General features: G+C 41.9%; 1 protein-coding gene across 3 annotated transcripts in view; it reads left to right on the top strand.

Moving 5' to 3' along the window:
* The window catches only part of LOC309329184 (ubiquitin carboxyl-terminal hydrolase 22-A), a 102,516-nt gene that overhangs the window by 60,076 nt on the left and 24,207 nt on the right, over nt 1–18,233 (top strand). For all 3 annotated transcript variants that reach the window (XM_081839845.1, XM_081839844.1, XM_081839846.1), the window contains one exon: nt 14,867–15,036. In XM_081839845.1, coding sequence (XP_081695971.1) covers nt 14,867–15,036 — 170 coding nt within the window. The remainder of the gene's footprint in view (nt 1–14,866; nt 15,037–18,233) is intronic.

The raw sequence follows: 18,233 nt of genomic DNA, 5'->3' as shown, positions 1-18,233 counted from the left end.
GACCTCCAAGACAGGTAAGAGTGTTCATATGGGACTAAGCAGTTTCTGATATAATTTGGTTCTAAGCCACTCAAAGTTTTAAAGGCCAGCACCAGCAAACCCACAAAGCAATGGCAAACATTATTGAATGTTGACAGTTTGCTAACAGTGGAATATGGGAGATTTTAATGTTTCAAACTGTCCAGAATAGCCTTGCAATGTTGAAAAAGAGAGTTAATGCCACCTTCCACCTCTACTGCTGAGAGCAATTGCTGTCTGGCAGAAATACTACACAGCAAGTGGTCTGCTTGAAGGGTTCAGTTGATGATCCTTTTTAAAATGCTTTTTAAAATATACATCTCAGCAACCCATGGGCCATGAGTGACCCACAGAAATCTCCAGTTCAACCTGTGGAAGTACCCATGCTGCACTCTTTGCCGATTTCTCCTGTTGAATTTGCTTCCTCCCTGTTAAGGTTTACATTCCTCAAAGTCCGTTGGCATATACCAACCGCAACTTTCTCCCCAGAGCTCCTGGCCCTTGGGGGCAAGAAGGTTTCCCCTCTCTGTATAATATGGTTGGATGTCTCAATTTATGCCAATCTTAATCCTCTAAAAATACACTAAATTCTCTTCAGGAGTGCATGTCTCATATTGTTGGAATCAAGTGGCTGATGAGATCTCTTTAGCTTCTTTCACTTTTCGATGCCTAATCTGAGTAGAAGAAATCCTGCTCAGAAAGGACCAGCAAACTTGATTTACTCATACACATTTTGCCGAGCATGAAATTGAAGATTACAAGCATCAGATTCACTGAAGTAAAAAATGTCCTGCTGAAGGGAATTTTGCTTTGGCTGACTCCTGAAGACCGAGTGAGATTTAAACTTCATGAAATTTGTTTGTGAGAAAGTCTGATTAATTCAGCCACAACAGTATTTACCCTTTATAAGAAAACTTATGCATATACTTCACATAGAAAACAACTTAATCATATAACCCCTAGCACTTTCAAATCCCTAACTTGGGGATTTGAAAGTGAGGAGGAGTGTCTTTGTATGTTACAATGGGGTATAATTTAATCTGCAATCTGTTCCAATTATTTTCTTCCTTGGGGCATGTGCTTGAAGCCTTTAGCTGTACTTACTTTCTTTTAAACCAAATGAAATATTGATACATGACTGTTAACCTAACTAAAATATTCCTAAAGGGATGGCTCTTACTAGATATTATGTGGGATTTTGGAAGCCTCACTTGTGGTGGTGGTGGTACTCATTCATTCTGGAAACTGCTGGGAAGCTTTCTGAAGATCTCCCTCCTCCTCCAGAGCTAAGGCATCATTGAAAGAATCTTGGCAGTTACATATGGCCATTGGTTATAAAGTCAACTTTTTGACGCAGATATTTTCACTTAACTGGTGAAACAACTGTGTGATAAATCAGTGAGTCACAGAACTCTCTGTGTGTCTTCAATTATCTGTGCACCCAGGACAATGTTAACTGTACCACACCTGCCTTTTATTATGATTTTTAATGAGTCACTTGTTCAATGTGGGTGGGAGGAAAGGTATATCTCAAGTAAAGGATTACTCTGTACCTCAGAATCTAGTTGAAGCATCTCATCTCCTGGACAGTTCATATTCGGTCGTCGTTGTCGTCCCCCCACTTCTCATATGTTTAGATGAGAATTAAAAGACTTAGGGTGTGCTTGCATGTACTCTGTAGCCTCACTCCTCTGAAACCGCTGCTTCTCCTCCCAGCACAGTACTTAGCTGAGTCCGTAACAGGTACTTCTACTCATCAGTTGTGTGCAGATATGCCCAAACTGTGGCTAATGTGTATGAAGAAGTGATGATCTGCAGATTGTTGTAAGTTGCTTTTAGGAAGGTCCTACATGCACATCCTAAGGGACATGGGTGGCACTGTGGTCTAAACCACTGAGCCTAGGGCTTGCTGATTGGAAGGTCGGTGGTTTGAAGGGTGAGGTCCCATTGCTCGGTCCCAGCTCCTGCCAACCTAGCAGTTCGAAAGCACGTCAAAGTGCAAGTAAATAAATAGGTACCACTTTGGCGGGAAGATAAACAGCATTTCCATGCACTGCTCTGGTTTCGCCAGAAGCAGCTTAGTCATGATGGCCACATGACCCGGAAAAACTGTCTGTGGCTCCCTCGGCCAGTAAAGCGAGATGAGCGCTGCAACCCCAGAATCGTTCGCGACTGGACTTAACTGTCAGGGATCCTTTACCTTTGCCTTTTTACATGCAGTCAGCCATTTGGGCCGCTGTGAACTGCCAAATGATGTGGTGGTGGTGTTTTTTTGGTGGGGGGAAACTATGCTCTGTGTGGCAAGTGGGGACATGCCGGCCACTTGTCTTAAATGGCAGCCTCCATACAGAGTGATTTGATGCCACCCACACAGCACCTGCCAAGTTGCATGCACCAGCTTTTCCATGGCTGACTTTCAAGTACCTTTGTGTGTATTGCAAGCAACCCTTCAGTGGTCTCTTCTCCTGGGCGATATATTGGCGAGGCGCGATACAACTTGTTCCTCCCTCTGCCTCTTTAAACTGCTTGGCTGAGGAGCGCGTACTGCCCTTGCTTTAGCCAAGCAGTTTTACCAAGCCCCTGACCCTCCGTTAAAGTGCTCCCCCACCCCAGCTGAGAGAGCCCAGATCCAGATCCTGCTTGCCCGCAAGCAGGAGCAGGATTGTAGCTGCTCAGCTGGGGAGGTGCAGACTCCGTTAGACCTCTCCCCCTGCCCTGCCAAGGCTGACACATGCTTCCCTCATTCAGGGTCAGGTGGGCTCAGCCAGGCAGTGCAAGGGCTCTCCGATGGTGCTTCTAGGCCCAGTGCTTGCCAGCAGCCTCATCTTGTGGACTTCACCTGGAAGGGTGGGCTGCGTCTTTCCTCCCTGGGTAAATGACCACCCCAGGAGAAAAGAGGTAGCACCCCCGCATGGGGAAAGGCAGTCAAACACACGGAGCCTGGCAAGCTCTGTGCACTTAGCTATCACTGCCTTGTCTATCTTTGGGGAGTGGGGGGGGCAAGTGAGCCTCAGAAAGGAGCCCCGTGGTCCCTTTTGCTTGCATGTGAGTGGCAAGGACATCGGGTCTCGCTCGGCTGGGGGCAGGAGCCTTTCCGCCCCTCCCCCCAGCTGAGCAGCAGGCTGGGGCTGGCTGCATTGGCCCCAGCCTGCAAGGCGCTGGGGTGAAAGCGCCTTAGCTCCCGCAATGAGAGCTGAGGCAGTTTCACCCTGTGCCTCGCTAGCTGAGGCTAGTGCAGCTTGCTTCAACATTGTGGCTTATCACCAAAGCACAATGTTTGGCTGGTGATACATGGCAGTGTTGAAAATCTAACATTGACCAGCCCTACAGTCGAGTGTTCATGTTGCAACATCAACTCCAGTATGATAACTTGCCCACAGTTCCTGCAACTGGGCCCTTACATAGGCTTATGAGCTACAAGGTGTTACTAGCTAGGTCAGCCTTACCACATTTGGTCAAAAGGCTCACAAGTGCTGGCTGATCAGTTACATAGATAATAGTTTATAGTAGCAGTTACCATTACGGTCTTTATGCAGTTATATAGCTGTCTTTGACACTGGAATTTTTTGTTATGCAGGGTGCAGACCTCCAAGGCATGCAGTGCTTTGATTTGTGTCCCTCTTTGAGCAACGCTCAAACCATTCCTAAGCTGAGCTATGGTGCGCTTTGCAACATTTACACATGAACGCCAAGTTAAGTGACAGCTACACTGACACCTTGAGGCCTTTCCATGCAGCTTGTGAGTTGCTCCAGCATGGAGTAAAGAGGCTGGGAGCCAAGATGTTAAAGAAGAGGATAAACGGTTTACATACTACTTGTAGGCTTGCTCTATGTAGGCACACACATAGGACAATCTGCACTGTGCCAGGAATTTTGATAACCTAGTGATTTTTGGCAGTACGGTACACAAGGGATTTCTATGGAAGCTTTATCTGCTTCTTGTGCTTTACATGTTTGAGGTTAGAGCAGGTGTGGGGAATTTTTGGCCCTCCATATGTTGCTGAACTACAACTTCCATCAGCCCCAGCAAGAATGGCCAATGGTCAGGGGTGATGGGTGTTGCAGTCCAGCAACATAAGAAGGGCCAAAGATTCCCCATGCCTGGGTTAGAGTGTATAGCGCTGCATAATCCAGGTTTTGTGGTTTAGGATTCAGTTTTAGGTTGCTTTCCAAGTTTGCATAGTTCAGCAAGTTTATCGTAGTCTTGTTCAGCCCTGAACAGATGGGGAAATTCTTGCTGTTTGCTACTGCAATAGGACTGCTTAATGTGTGGACACCTGCTCATAACCTGCACAGCTGATTAAGCTACCCATCTTGAGAAACCAAGGGTCAGGTCTGAGAGTGGATGGCTCCAGGTTCTACTTCAAATATGCTTTTCTCTAGATATGAATTCTGTAGATGAATTCCCTGCCTCCTTTTCCAGTTTAGATCGATGTATTTTATAAAACAGAATAATATGGTTTTGTAAATCATAGGTCTTTGGGATGATGCATTAAGTTGCTGTCTAAAACAGTCACTCCTTGTAACCTCATTCAATATGAGAAGACAAGACAAACCATTCTGGCCCTGTGGAAGGAAAAGCAACGTGTTTATACAAATAAGTAACAATAGACGAAAAAAACAGAAAGCAGCCACCACACCCAGGGAGCTTTAGAGAAAAAGAAGAGCTCTGTACCAGAAAGAATTTTGAATCATATAATATTCTCTATACTAGCAGGTTGGAGCATATAGGTAGCATTGTTGAAACAAGCAAAATGGTTCCATGGAAGTATCAGATAGACCTGTCAGTAAAAGAAGCAAGCTAGTACATAGTCTGAACGCAGCAATAATTAGGAACTAGCTCATCAGTCCTGTTCAGATGGCAGCTTAGAAGAACACACTCTTTCTGGAGAGGAGGAGGAGTTGGAGTTGGGATTTTCCTGCAGCCCACCCCCATTCCCATTGTTGTTAAGGGTAGTGGGGACCCTTTCCTCTCCCCAACTTTGCACCACACTTTTCAATGCATATTGGCCTCACTTGACTGTGGCAGCTGAGGTATAGAGTGAGGCCATGTCTGGGAGGGAGTGATTAAGTTGCTGTTTGTATGATATAGCCCTAAATGGAGGTGGGTGAAAGAGATAGTTGTAAATTATGTTTAATGCTGCTACGGATTTTTGTCGACCAGACATACGCTTTGCAACAAATGGTTGGCTGGGGATTAGCTGTGTTATCTGTATGGTTGGCAGGAATGCTTGAGAATGAGGTTTGTATGTGGGAAATTGCTAAGGATGTATTTGGGAGAGGTGAAGGAAGCATGGGTGCAGTTCTTATTTGAGTTATTTTGTTGCTAATAATGCTGTTTTGTGTAGTTTCACTGTATTTTTGTCTTTGATTTTTGTCTGTGACATTTCTAAGTTTTCCTGCTAATCATACTGCTTTATATGTGTATTTTGTATTTGATCTTTATGTGCAATACTTTATTTTGATAATTCATAATGTTCTATTTTATGTTTTAAACTGGATTGTAAACCACTTTGAGATTATTATTATTTAAATATAAAGCAGTATAGAAATGGATTAAATAAAATAAAGCTAGACATCCAGAAGGCCAACTGGCTCTCTCTTATCTCTCTCTTACCTTGAGTAACACAGGCTCCTCATTCTTTTCCTAAAACTGGGGACTCAAGGCAATATGTTTCCTAGTCCCCATTAGCAGGTACAGTGGTACCTCGGGTTAAGAACTTAATTCGTTCTGGAGGTCTGTTCTTAACCTGAAACTGTTCTTAACCTGAGGTACCACTTTAGCTAATGGGGGCTGCCGCTGCGCTGCCACACAATTTCTGTTCTCATCCTGAAGTACTGTAAAGTTCTTCCCAGGGCGAAAGAGGGGGGAAAGTCATTGTGTTGACTCCGCCTTCTAGTTAACCCTTTCTCCCAGTTCCAGTATATTTTGGCATAGAGCTTGCTCATTTTGTGTCACAGTTGTGTTCATCTGTCTGCAACCACATACGTCTTATTTGCACACGTATGTAATCCTTGTAGGTGATGCCACCTGCCAACTCCAGTTTGGAAGTGCCTGATTTCTAGCAACAGGCACTTTTTCAGACCTTTGTGTCTTTTGACATGCCTTTTTGGCTTTCGGGATGGTTACTTCTGGCACTGTTGTGGAAGGGTTTGTCTCCATCTAGCTTTCCTGGTAACAAAATATTCTAGCACTTTAGTTGTGATTCTGAACTAACCCTTTGCCTTGAAGAGTGACTCCTGTGCTCAGATTTCCTTGAGCATCTTGTGAGTTCTTAGTGAAGCACTTTACAGTGATCAGTGTTTTCAGTGGCACTTGAAGTTCTTAATAATCACCTAAGTATTCCCTCCCTAAATAAGTGCCTTGTTGCTGCTTGTTGTCAGAGAAAGGACTGGATTACCCTAATTACCTCTGCATTGACCCTGCCATTATTCTTAACCTTGCTACTGCCAATTGCACACTATCAGGATAAAGGAACTAGCCACGAATCTCTCTTCGCTCTCTTTGCTCTAGTTTCAGTGTAATAATAGAAGCACAACATATTCCTCAACTATTATTGCACATTTAATATTTTAACCTGATTTTTTTCCATGGGGAAGTCATTATTTGTTTGTGTTTCTACCAAAATGGTTCCCTCTGTCAAAGCTTGCAGACTCCCCACTCATCTTTGCAGGGGTTTTTAAAACCAGTATCAACCCTCTCAGTCCCAGTGTTAGAAAATCATCAATAAAAAAGCAAAGCACCAAATTGTACTTTAAACCTAGGTTATGGTTGCCACAATGGAATGTCTCATTTTTTGCAATGAGATTTTTTATTATTATTAATTTCATTTCTATACCGCTTTATATTTTAAAGAAAAGAATTCAAAAGCAGCTTAGAACAAATGAAAACATCAAATAAAACAATCCCGAATAAAACAAATTCAAGCCTCCTGGAAATTATTTCACATCCTTCTCTAAGTGACATTTTGCTTTCCACTTACTTATTTACCTGCTTAATTTATATAGCTGCCCCATAGCAGAGGTATTCTAGGAAGCCAGTGTGGTGCAGTGGTTAGACTGTCGGAGTTGGACCTGGGAGATCAGGGTTCAAATCCCCACTTAGTCATGACACCCCCTGAGTGACCTTGGGCCAGTCACAGCCTCCTAATCTACCTCACAGGGTCGTTGTAGGGATGTAACTGAGGAAGGGGGTGAACCATGTACTTCTTGGAGAAAAAGGTGCACTATAAATGCAATAAATAAGCAGTTCTGTTTACGTGCTTAAGAAAGCTGGAGGGAGCAGCCAGAGGGAGATGTCACTTGCCAATCTTGCATCCAGAGATTGCCATATCGTCGCAATTGGAACTGTGACAGTCGCAAAACGCATTCGCACATGGGGGATTTCTAACACTGGCTGTAGCTTAGTGGCATAGCACACAATTTGTACACTGAAGATCCCAGTTTCAAACTGTATCATCTCTAACCAGTGTGCTCACAGGCTTCCTTGCAATATTACATGGATTTTGATGGCACCTTTGATTTGCAAAGGCCAGCTTGGTTCTGGAATGGCAGCACTGCAAGGGATCCTGGGTCCTGTCTCTTGAATTGCATGCTGCATCCTCATCTCCTGGCTATCCGAGACAAAAATGCAAATCCTGTACCCTTGGTGGCCATCAGGAATGCTTCTGAAGCATGGAGGCATGGAATGGAGCTTAAATATTGGGGTATACTTTTTATTTCTCAGATTTACTGAGGAAGGTGAAGAAGCTTATTCTTTTACACATTTTTTTGTTGCGAACAGCCTAAGCAACGTTATGAAACTGTGTTGTCTAGCTGACTGCTTTTGCAGGCTCACCCTGCTGTGCCTTTAGTCCAGTGCTGTTAAACTGCCTTGGGATTGATTTTAAATGAAGGCGCACAGTTAGATGCAAGGTCACTGCAGAGCTCCTCTAGTATTGATTTACAATGCTGCTGAGGGCTGCAAACTTTAACTGTCTCCACTGTTTCTAGCAGAAGGCTCTGTATGGGCTGGAATATGGGAACTTAATGCCTGCTGTATCTTCAAGCCATTGTTCTACAGATTTTAGGACCTTTAATATTTTATCAGCCAAAGTGTGACCATCTTTTTAGCCTTGTTGCATTGTTGCGAAGAATGATGGAGTTGTTCATTACTTCATGCAACTGTGTCCTTTATTGGTAAAGGTTGATTAAGGCCAGTGGTGGTTGTAGTGATTAAGAAAAACCTGTGACCCCACAGCTCACTTCCAGTTGTTTAACCATGGTTAAGTCTTGAACATCAGGTCTGTGCTGTAACCAAGGAAGAAGAAGGTGAAAATGTCTGACCACAAGAGAGAAATATGGAGGCAATGCATTGGTGGATGTCTTGTGTGATTGTGGATATCAGTGAACAAGGAGCTGTCCAAAATGCTTTATACTGAATATAGCTGTTCTTGCTCTCCTCTGATTCATGTTGCCATGTAATGTCTATATGTTTGGATGTCATGCCAATTCTGAGTGTTATTTAAACAGAATAATGCAGAGGAGGAAGAATAAAATTGATTGAACACAAAGGGAATTAGTAATGCAATGTTATGTTTTGTCAGGGCCTTATGCACCAAAGACAGCTATGAAATTATTTTTTACAATAGGCCGTATTGTCCATAATACAGTCCTAAATTGTATAAACCCATGAGAAGCCTATGTGCTAATTACTATTCTAACATTGACTGTAGTTTTTTGGGAACATTTTAAAATCTAAACTGTTTACCAGGGATGCACAAAGTTTGGCTGACATTGGTATCCAGCCAAAATTCAGGTTGCCATGACCCCGAGGGCAAAGTTTTGTCTTTGGCATAATGATCTTTGACGGTGCTGTAAAGCACAGTGTGAGCTCACCAGCATGACAAGTGAATTTATGGACCCACAAGTTCAACAAAAATCTTTATAAACAAAAAATGGGTGTTGAGAAATAGCATCATTTGCATGAGGAATTTTTATAAAACAGCATACCCTTTTTTTGTTCAATTTATTTCAATTAAAACCCATGGACGCGTTCCTCTCTCCTTGCTATGTTGTACTCAGGACTGTGCCAGGGAGATGTCATGTTTCATACTTACTGCCCTGCTTATCTCAACTATGGGAAATTTATGAAACTGAGCATACTTGCACAAGTGGAGCAAAAAGGTGCTGTTAATAAGGTAAACAGACCTATAATTACAGCCTTTAGTACATCACAAAATACACCTTGCATTCCCTGGAGGAAATAGCTTGAGCTTTTTAAGTCTCTGGACTGATGGTCCTGTGTGAAACTAAACAAATAATGAATTTGTAGAGGTAGCCATAATTCAAGGGTTAGAGTATCTCCATTGTATACAAAAGGACCTAGGTCCAGTCCCCAGCTGGCAGAGCTTGGAAAGGCCACTGCCTGACACCCTGGAGAATCACCGTGAGTCAGAGTAGACAGTAATGACTTGGATAGACCAGTGGTCTGATTTGGTGTATGGCCGAAACTTTTGAATCCTTTACAGAAACACAGAATTGCATCTTGCCAACAAGTGAATGATGTATTCAGGTGACTAAAAATGATGCTCTTCCACAGATTATTGCATGAATAACTCCATAAATCAAAACATTTACAGATACATGGTAATTAATTTACAAATGCAGAGATGCACACAGGCACCAGCAAGCATTTTGTTGGAGACCAGCCTTGATAGTGTATAAAGAAATGGAAATGGTAAGCAGTGGTTACTCTGTTGTGGAATCATATTGGATGGACTACAAGTGGTGATGATAACTGGACTTGAACCAGACTGCCATAAAACATGTACCTGTCTTCAGTGTGTTAAGTGATCTATTGCCAGCTAAAATAAGGTAGCAAAGGTGAATGAGCAGGCGGTTATGTGACTTTATTATAGTCAGCTATAGCCCAGATTGTGAAATCTGATTTTCTTGAACTAGCTTTGAAATCTGAGAACAGAAGTCCTTCAGTTTTAAGGTGCATTGAATACTCTTCCCAGGCTTATGTATTGTGAAAAAGTGTTTTCTAACAGTGATGGCTTCCTCTTTTTGCATACTTGGGGGACAACCTAGGAACATAGAAATGTATTTGTGAACTAATTGGGTGGAATTCAGCGTCACACTATTTAAATTGTTCTGCCAATGCAAGTATTTCTGCTTGCCAGACAGAATTATCTCCCCTCTCTTCCCCCTGTACACTGTGTGTGGGGGGTCTGATTCCCACCAGCCAATTCGGGAGGAGGCCCCGGTTGTGCCAGCATAACTGGTTTTTCTGGCTTCCATTTAGCACAGCTATTCAGTTGAATCCAGCCCATAGAAATTGTTTAAGCCCTGAGCGTAACCCACTCAGTGCCTTCCACTACCTGCACAGAATGTTTTCAGCCCTCTTAGCATCACTAGAGATACCTGCGACTGAGAACAATGGCAGCAAGCAAAGATGGACTTCCTCATAACTTGCATCTGGAATTACCGTTTCCAGTTGTGGCACTCTCATGGGTGATGTACAGCAAGCATATTTACATGGTTTTGTCTACTCAGGCTGCAGGGGACATCAAACATCATCTTTAAAATCCTCTGACGGTTACTGTGATAGGCTGCACAGTGTGGTTAGTTTAATGGCGTAAGTATATTGCACAGACTGGTGCTGCACCAACACACACTTGCATTTTGTTTAATTACCAAGTTTTGCTTTGGCTTCCTTTCTGCTTCAGGAGTTCTATGTAAGGAGAGTTTCTGCCATTCCCACTACTGACTGCCAGCATGAATTTTGACTATTTCTTCCCCAAGGTAAGGATGGTAGTCATTTTAAGAAGTCAGTTGTTCTGCTGTGTAATATTAAACTTAACTGAATATATGTTTTCTTCTCAGGTGAGGTCTCAAAGTGTGTGCTGTACCTCCTCCACTTATTGATTCCCTATTGTAATCCAGGTTTGAACTCCTTCCCAAGTAAGTTCAAGATTTAGGGTAGTATCCAACATTAGTCATGCTCTGAGCAGACTCATTGAAATGAATGGAAATTGTCAACTTAGTTCCATTACTTTCAGTGGGTTTACTTAGAACAGCTTAGTTGGATACAACCTTTAATTCTAAATTCTTCTTTAAATATGAACTGATGAGATAAGATGGTGTCTAAAGCTTCTGTTTTTGTGTGTGTTACAGGCTACATTGTGACCAGTCTATCGGACTGCCATGTGACTACAAGAACCTCCATCAGAACCCAAGGTTCCTCTCTGCCACCCCACAAACAAACAAAAATGAACACCAGAAGAACTTCTGAAAGCAGGTCAACTGTTGCCACGGCGATCAGATTGTAACTGTGGACCTTCTATCACAGCGTGTTTGAAGCAATGCATTTCAGTGGACAGCAACAGAGCCTAGATCTAGGTGGCCTTCACTGAAACAGCAGCTAAGCCATGGATTCATCGTGTGGCATCTTGGGCACATCTGTATTGCTTAGGGTTAACTTATTATGCTGTAACTGAATAATAACGCAGGCGGCGAACATTTTGTGCAGGGGTTCCGTTCCTAGCCCCGTGAGCATCGGCGGGGCGCAAATAAGCCTGCCCCGCCCTGTTAATGTCCCTGTTCCGCCCTCTTCTGGGTCCGAAAGGACCTGCACATTGGCAGTCGCTTGTTGGGGCTGGGGCAAAAGTGTTGCCGCCTTTTGTGCCTTCCCTCACAAAGTTATTATGAGAATTTAAAAAATTGAATATTATGAACTTACATTAGATGTGGGGCAGATTAAACGTGTAAATTTTAATGAAATGATACCAAGGAGATCAACCAGTACTAAAGCAGATGTAGCCACCAGCAGGTATAATAAAACAATGTTCAATAAATATGTGCCAAAAACTATCTGTACAAGCTTTACAACACTTCAAAATACGTAAGAAGTACATTTTATATTAAGGCTCTACTCCAATATTCTTCTGTACAGTACTGTGTTTGTGTAATCATGGGAAATGACTTGTCAAGGGAGATTTAGACATCTCGGTGGTGATAAATGAAAGTGGGCTTGTGGTTTCTTGAAACTCAACTTTAGTCTTGTCTTATTTTTAAGCGCTTACGGAGAAAACATGTAAATGTGTGCTGTTTCCTGAGTACTGAAAATATGATGATTTCATGGGCTTTCAGACACGCATAAACATGCTCTTTCTCTCTCTCACCTCAAGGTTGGCCTTATTTGACTTTTAACCTACAGTCCTCTTGCACATCATGCCATCACTTCCTGTTTCTTGAAACTGCTGCTTCTAATTTGCCCTTTTCTCCTTTGGAAGAACAAGATTAGGGCAGAAGATGCTATAAAAACAGGAAGTGATTATGCCATCTAATACAGTATGGCAGAGAGGGAAATGGACAGGCTCTGAAGCCTCACTGTCTTTGTAGGTGGATCATAGGAGCCTGGGTTGTTGTGCTGTTGCCACATACCACATACGCACAAAGGCCTAGCTACCTCTAGCAAAGGCTGGGAGAATGTGGATAGGGTTTACACTGACTTTCTCATTTTGCATCCATCATTTGGTTTGTATGTCCTTTTTACTACTCCTGCAAATGTGCCAGATTTGGATAAATAATTTTTAATTGCCTTGTTTATTTTCTGGTTGAAGAATTTGGATTTGTTACAGAAATAGAATTCTGCAATATTGCCTTCCCCCAGCTTTTTTTATTAGATAAAACTTGTTCTCTTCTTCACACCCTTCATAAATTTACTTGTTTGTGCACGCGTGCAGAGATTTTTCTTCGCTATATACTATACCTCGGACCTTCCTTGTTTCAAAGGCACACAACACACATGAACTAAAATATACCTGCATTTGCAATGTTTGTACCATAAACCACAGTGAAGAATAAACCATTGTACAAGAGGTTATACTAGTGCCGGGAAGGAGGGGGAGAGAGAGAGGCAATGGCTGGTCTTTGGGGATGAACTAGTGTCTTGTCAGTTAGGTTGGAGAGGATGGCAATATTCTGCTAATGGCAATGATTTGGGGAAGATTTGAGTATCCATCGACTGATGCTCTGTATACAATCCAGCACAGTGATTTGCTGTCTTCAGTCTGCAGTAACCTAGCAACAAGCTACACACCCTCCTTGTGAAGAAAGCTAAAGGGCACTTCAAACACATTATTGTGTATTGCAAGAGCCTTTAGTATTTTGAACAATCTCAGCAGTGCTATCACATTGTATCCTCATGGGCTGGTAGACATTTGTGAACCTGCAGCATCATAACCTCTACTCTAAAAGCAAAAACTAAGCTCACTAGAGCTGTTGCATTATGTAAGCAATGATTGTCAATTCAAGGTGGAGGCATTAGCTAGAGTTCTTGCAGTACTTTGATCAATAGTTCAAAATACATAGAATTGACACAGATATAATAATACATAAAGTTGTATGAGAGAGACATTGCCGTTCGTTTTTCCTTCCTTCCTTCCTTCCTTCTTAAAGAGCGAGTTGTAGATATAGATGAAATCCAAACACACCATTCTCTTTGTTATATGGGTACCAGCTTCCCTTTCTTGAAACTTTCTGGGTATCACACAAGAGAGGCAGTCGGAGGACGAAGTTCTGGATTTGAATTTATCTCTCTTTGATACCCTGTCTCTTAACCCAACTGCAAGGTAAAGGAATGCACTTCCACACTAGAGAAGATAGCAAGTTCCAGTTCTCAACCACAACTGTTCACAACTGAATTATTGCCACGGTCCTTTTCAACGTCACTAATCTTAAGCAATTCTTATTCCAGTGTTTGGTTCTCAGAACCCTTTTAAAAAAGCAGAACAAGTGAATATATGTTTGATATGTTTATGCCAGGATTTGACATCCACTTGGTGATCTCCATTTCTATAAGCATGGTTGGATTTACAAGATACGACTGCAGTTCCAAGATACTATTGGGTGGATACCTACGGATGCAGTTCAATAACATAATATAGCCTTATGCCTGCAGCCACGGAATGTTTTTGGTGATCCTCTTACGGCAGCAAACTGATACATATTCTTCTAGCAAATCAAGCAGTTTGTAGTTTTACTGTTTTTGTTTCTTTTGGGTGTTAATGGTGGGAGGGGGCACAACTGCTTCCTGGTGTGTGTGTGTAAGTGTAAGAAAGAAAGGGGACAGGGTTCTTGAGCCAGGAGGCAGAGCACTGACAAAATTTCAAAAAGCAAACAAACCCATCACTACAATATAAAATGCAATTTGTTCTGCATCAAGTTCATAGTGCTGGTGCCAGTGGGGGTTAAGGATGGGAGCACAGCAGTAAGCCTGCTGTAGAACCATGTAGCCTTGTTGCCTCTTCGTAGACTGTCTTCAGCTGTTTGTAGAGGGACCAAATCTTCACTTAGCATTATTGTTCACAATAGGTAGCACCCGCTCTTTTGCACAACAGTGAGGGGCAAAGCAAACGTGTACCTGCTTTTTATCAGCCCATTTTTAGCAGGAGAGGCTGTTTCTAGATTAATTAGCCCAGTGCAAGATATAGCTGCAATAATGCTTTTCAGGCTTTATAATATTTGAAAGTATTTTGATGTGCATAACTGTGCGTGTAGCCGTGATACATGAGCCATACACATTTTGTGAAATGTTTGTTTTTTTATATACATGTCTTGCTTGCTGTATCTCAAAGACTTGATTATAAGAGCATTAAAAGTCACTTTCAAAGAGGAGGAAACGAGTTCTCTCTTGTGGAATGAACCATATCACTGGATACATCATCAGCCTTGATTCTTAATAATGATTTGCAGCTGTGTGTTGAATGTGGCGATTTTAAAAATCAATTAACTTAAGCAAACTACAATTTTGTAAACCAGAACAATTAACAAAATCTCCCCTTTTTGCTTGTTTTAATAGGTCTAAGAGGGCTAATCAATCTTGGGAACACATGTTTTATGAACTGTATTGTCCAAGCACTTACCCACACTCCACTACTGCGAGATTTCTTCCTCTCCGACAGACACAAATGTGAAATGCAAAGCCCCAGCTCATGTCTGGTCTGTGAAATGTCTACACTTTTTCAGGAGGTGAGTCATCCTTTCCGCTTATAACTTGTACATTCACACATTTGTAACACACGGCAACATTACTTTTAAAATTTTGGGTTCAGATTAGGTTCTAAGACAAACTGCAGTTTGCTTTAGTTATCGTTGAGAACCTAAACTGTGGTTTAAGCTTTGTAATGTATAACAGGCAAACTGAGGTTTAGAGCTTCATTTTTTGTCCCCTCCACACTTAGCTTTGTAAGTTCACTCTCCTCTCTCTGGTGCGGGAACCTCTTGAGGCAGTGCAGTCAGTGGCCATTGCTATAGTTTGTCTACTCATTTAACCAACTGGTTAGCACAAATCGTAATTCTTTTTAAAATAGATATTTTATTGAAAGATAAAAAGTACATAATTACAAGTGCACAGAGTAAGATAAGATGCAAAAAGGAAGAAAAAGAAATAGCACCCATGTGGAAAACAAATAGCACAAATCTTAATTTACAAAACACCTTTGAAAACATGATTTGTAATTTGTTTTACTAGCTGATCACAAAGCAGAGTTTGTCAGTTCAGAAATCATGCTAAGCCATATTTTACCATTATTTATTTAAAACATTTCTACTTCTCTCTTCAGCTGAAAAGACTTCCAGAGCAGCTTACACACAGTTAACAAAAGCAAGATAGTCCTTGCCTGCAGGCTGGCAATCTAAAAGACATGACATAAAAAGAAAAGGGGATGAGGAGGGAAAAGGAAAAAAGAAATCTTAGGCAAGGCAATAGTTCTTAAAGAGCAGTTCTTACAAATGATGAGATGGAATGAAAATGTTTCAGGGAGCTGAAGAGCCAAATATAGCTGGTGTCTCAGCAGAGCCTATGAAGTAAACCTTCTTCTCATCTCTTGCTGTGCCTGCAGCCTGATAGAATGGCTGCTGCCAGGTGACAATCAAGGGAGTGAATGCCAAATGGAGCTGTTCTGTTCTGTTTACATTGCAATGAATACTTAGAACATCTAAGTATTGTTTCATTAGCTTCTTGCCATAGGAGAAAAATATGAATATATTTATGAGTGTGCATGTATGTAGATGATGGGTGATTTAGTCTTCTAATACAAGAATGCTGTTCTGGAAATGTGGTGTTTCTTTTCATAGGACATCTTGGTGTACAGTTAGAAATGAACTTTTTGCACCTCAGATTGCCAGCCCATCCTTAACCATGTCTTCCATATCCAGACATACTGCTTAACCGTGGCTGCTCTTTGTGGCCTCAGTGTGCAGGTACACGCATGGGTTTCTGTGACTGAACAAGGCCTCCTTCAGAAACTTTTAAAGAAGGCTATCTGTAACATAGGGCAGCCTGAACAAATAATAATAATGTAGAATTTGTTCATCAAATCAAATGAAACAGGAATCATGTAGTGCCCTTTTCCTGCAGCCTCTTGTCACCAAATAAATTAATTTAGTGGCTTGTTCCCAAGGGAGCTTTAGTTAGTTCGAAATGTTCTTTTTTTTTGACAGTTCATCTCTGAAATAAAGATGTATGAGGAACTAGAATAAATACAAGCTTTTGATGGCAGTGTGGAAGACTTTTCGGCTTATTTTCCATCCATATTTGTGTGGTTATGCTAAGAAACTTTGGGGGTACCGGGCAAGATTGTAGGACATTCTTACCTGTAATTAAAAGAATTAATTGGCACTGGTGTTAACCACAGTTAAGGTTGATCAGGCTCCCTGCTTCACCATGTTTCTTTGTCAGATATATCCCTTAACCATGCCCAAGGTGAGAAAGTGAAACCCACTCTCCTAGGCGCAGGGCATTTCCACAGCCCTCCACTGCAGTAAATACAGCCACGCTGACAAGCAACACACAAGAGAGACAAGTGTCCTCTTTAGGCAGCTGCCATTCTGAAAATGGAGACTGGATAAAGATGATAGATTCAAACAGTGATTCCTAAAATGAAGCTTTGAGAAATTAAGCCTAAGATTGGAGTATAGGATCTTCCAAGGTCTTAATCCTGCTGGGCACACTGTACTCTGTAGTTTATATGGTGAGACAGTGTTGGGCTCTTGCCTACACACAAGCTTACCAGGTTATTGTTTGATTACCTTGGGATAAAAATCTTGGTGTGCTGTATGTGTGTGTGTGTTAGCAGTTCTTTGGCACCCATCCCCACTCTTTTCACCTTTCATTTGGCTCTTTTCTAGTATTGAACTGCTTTTCCACATCAAAGGGTAGAATCTATTTTTGCCTCTTTGTCTGCTTACTGTTATTCATTGAAAATATTGTACATGAAGAACCACATCCAAGCTGAAGTCCTGGGGGTGGGGTGGGCTAAAAGAATGTAGAGGCACTATTGCTGCACCTACAGAATGGCTTGTGCTCAGATACAGGTTAGGTACATTTTCATCCTCTGCATGGTAATAGCCAGTGGTTAGCATGGGCTGCTTCTTAAGATTCCTTTTCATCCTAATGAAGCACTAAATAATATAAAAAGGGTAGCTGCAGTGAAGTAATTATGGAAAGTGCTACTGGGTAGAGTGACCGGATAGTGCCAAGGCTAATTGTAAGAAGTGACAAATTTTATTGCTGCAGTTCCCTGAATTATGTTGTCACAGCAGCAGTGTCAGCAGATTTCAGTTACCACACCCGGGCTCTAGTCCCTTGGTGACATTCTCGTTGGCATCTCAGAGTTGCCTATTGATCCTCTTATGAAAAAAAGTGCTTGTGCATTGTTGCATTGCTGCAGTGTAGTTTCATGCCAAAAATACGGGTAGCTGTGCAAGAAAACAAACTTCCCTTCTTAATTGAATTGCATATAAGGTTATATACAACAAGCTGTTACTTCCCCATCTATCCCTCTCTAAAGATGGCTGAGCAGGATGTCTACTGCCTGCTATTAGTAGTAGTAGTAGTAGTAGTAGTAATTCAATTTATATGCTACCCTTTATCCAAAGATCCCAGGGTGGTGCACAACAATAAGAACATAATTTACACTCCCAGTAATGAACAGAACCACATTCACCACAAGAAAACTTGAATAATGTAGAAAGGTGTGCATGCTGTGTGTCAGTTGCAGTTGTATTAATTTTATGGCTTGAAGGCTGTAAAATGGATGGGGAACCTTTTTGACTGCATGGGCCAAACCCTTATCAGGATTGGCGCTGCAGACTAAATTTGATAGGTGGGCAGGATTGCCCACATGTCAGTCACCTGATGTGATGCCAGGTGATTTGAGACTTTG

This window comes from Podarcis erhardii (genome assembly GCF_964252035.2).
Source record: "Podarcis erhardii genome assembly, chromosome: 14".
NCBI classification, from domain to species: Eukaryota; Metazoa; Chordata; class Lepidosauria; order Squamata; family Lacertidae; genus Podarcis; species Podarcis erhardii.
Note: the sequence above shows the minus strand (reverse complement) of the source record. Positions and strands in the feature narration are given on the sequence as shown.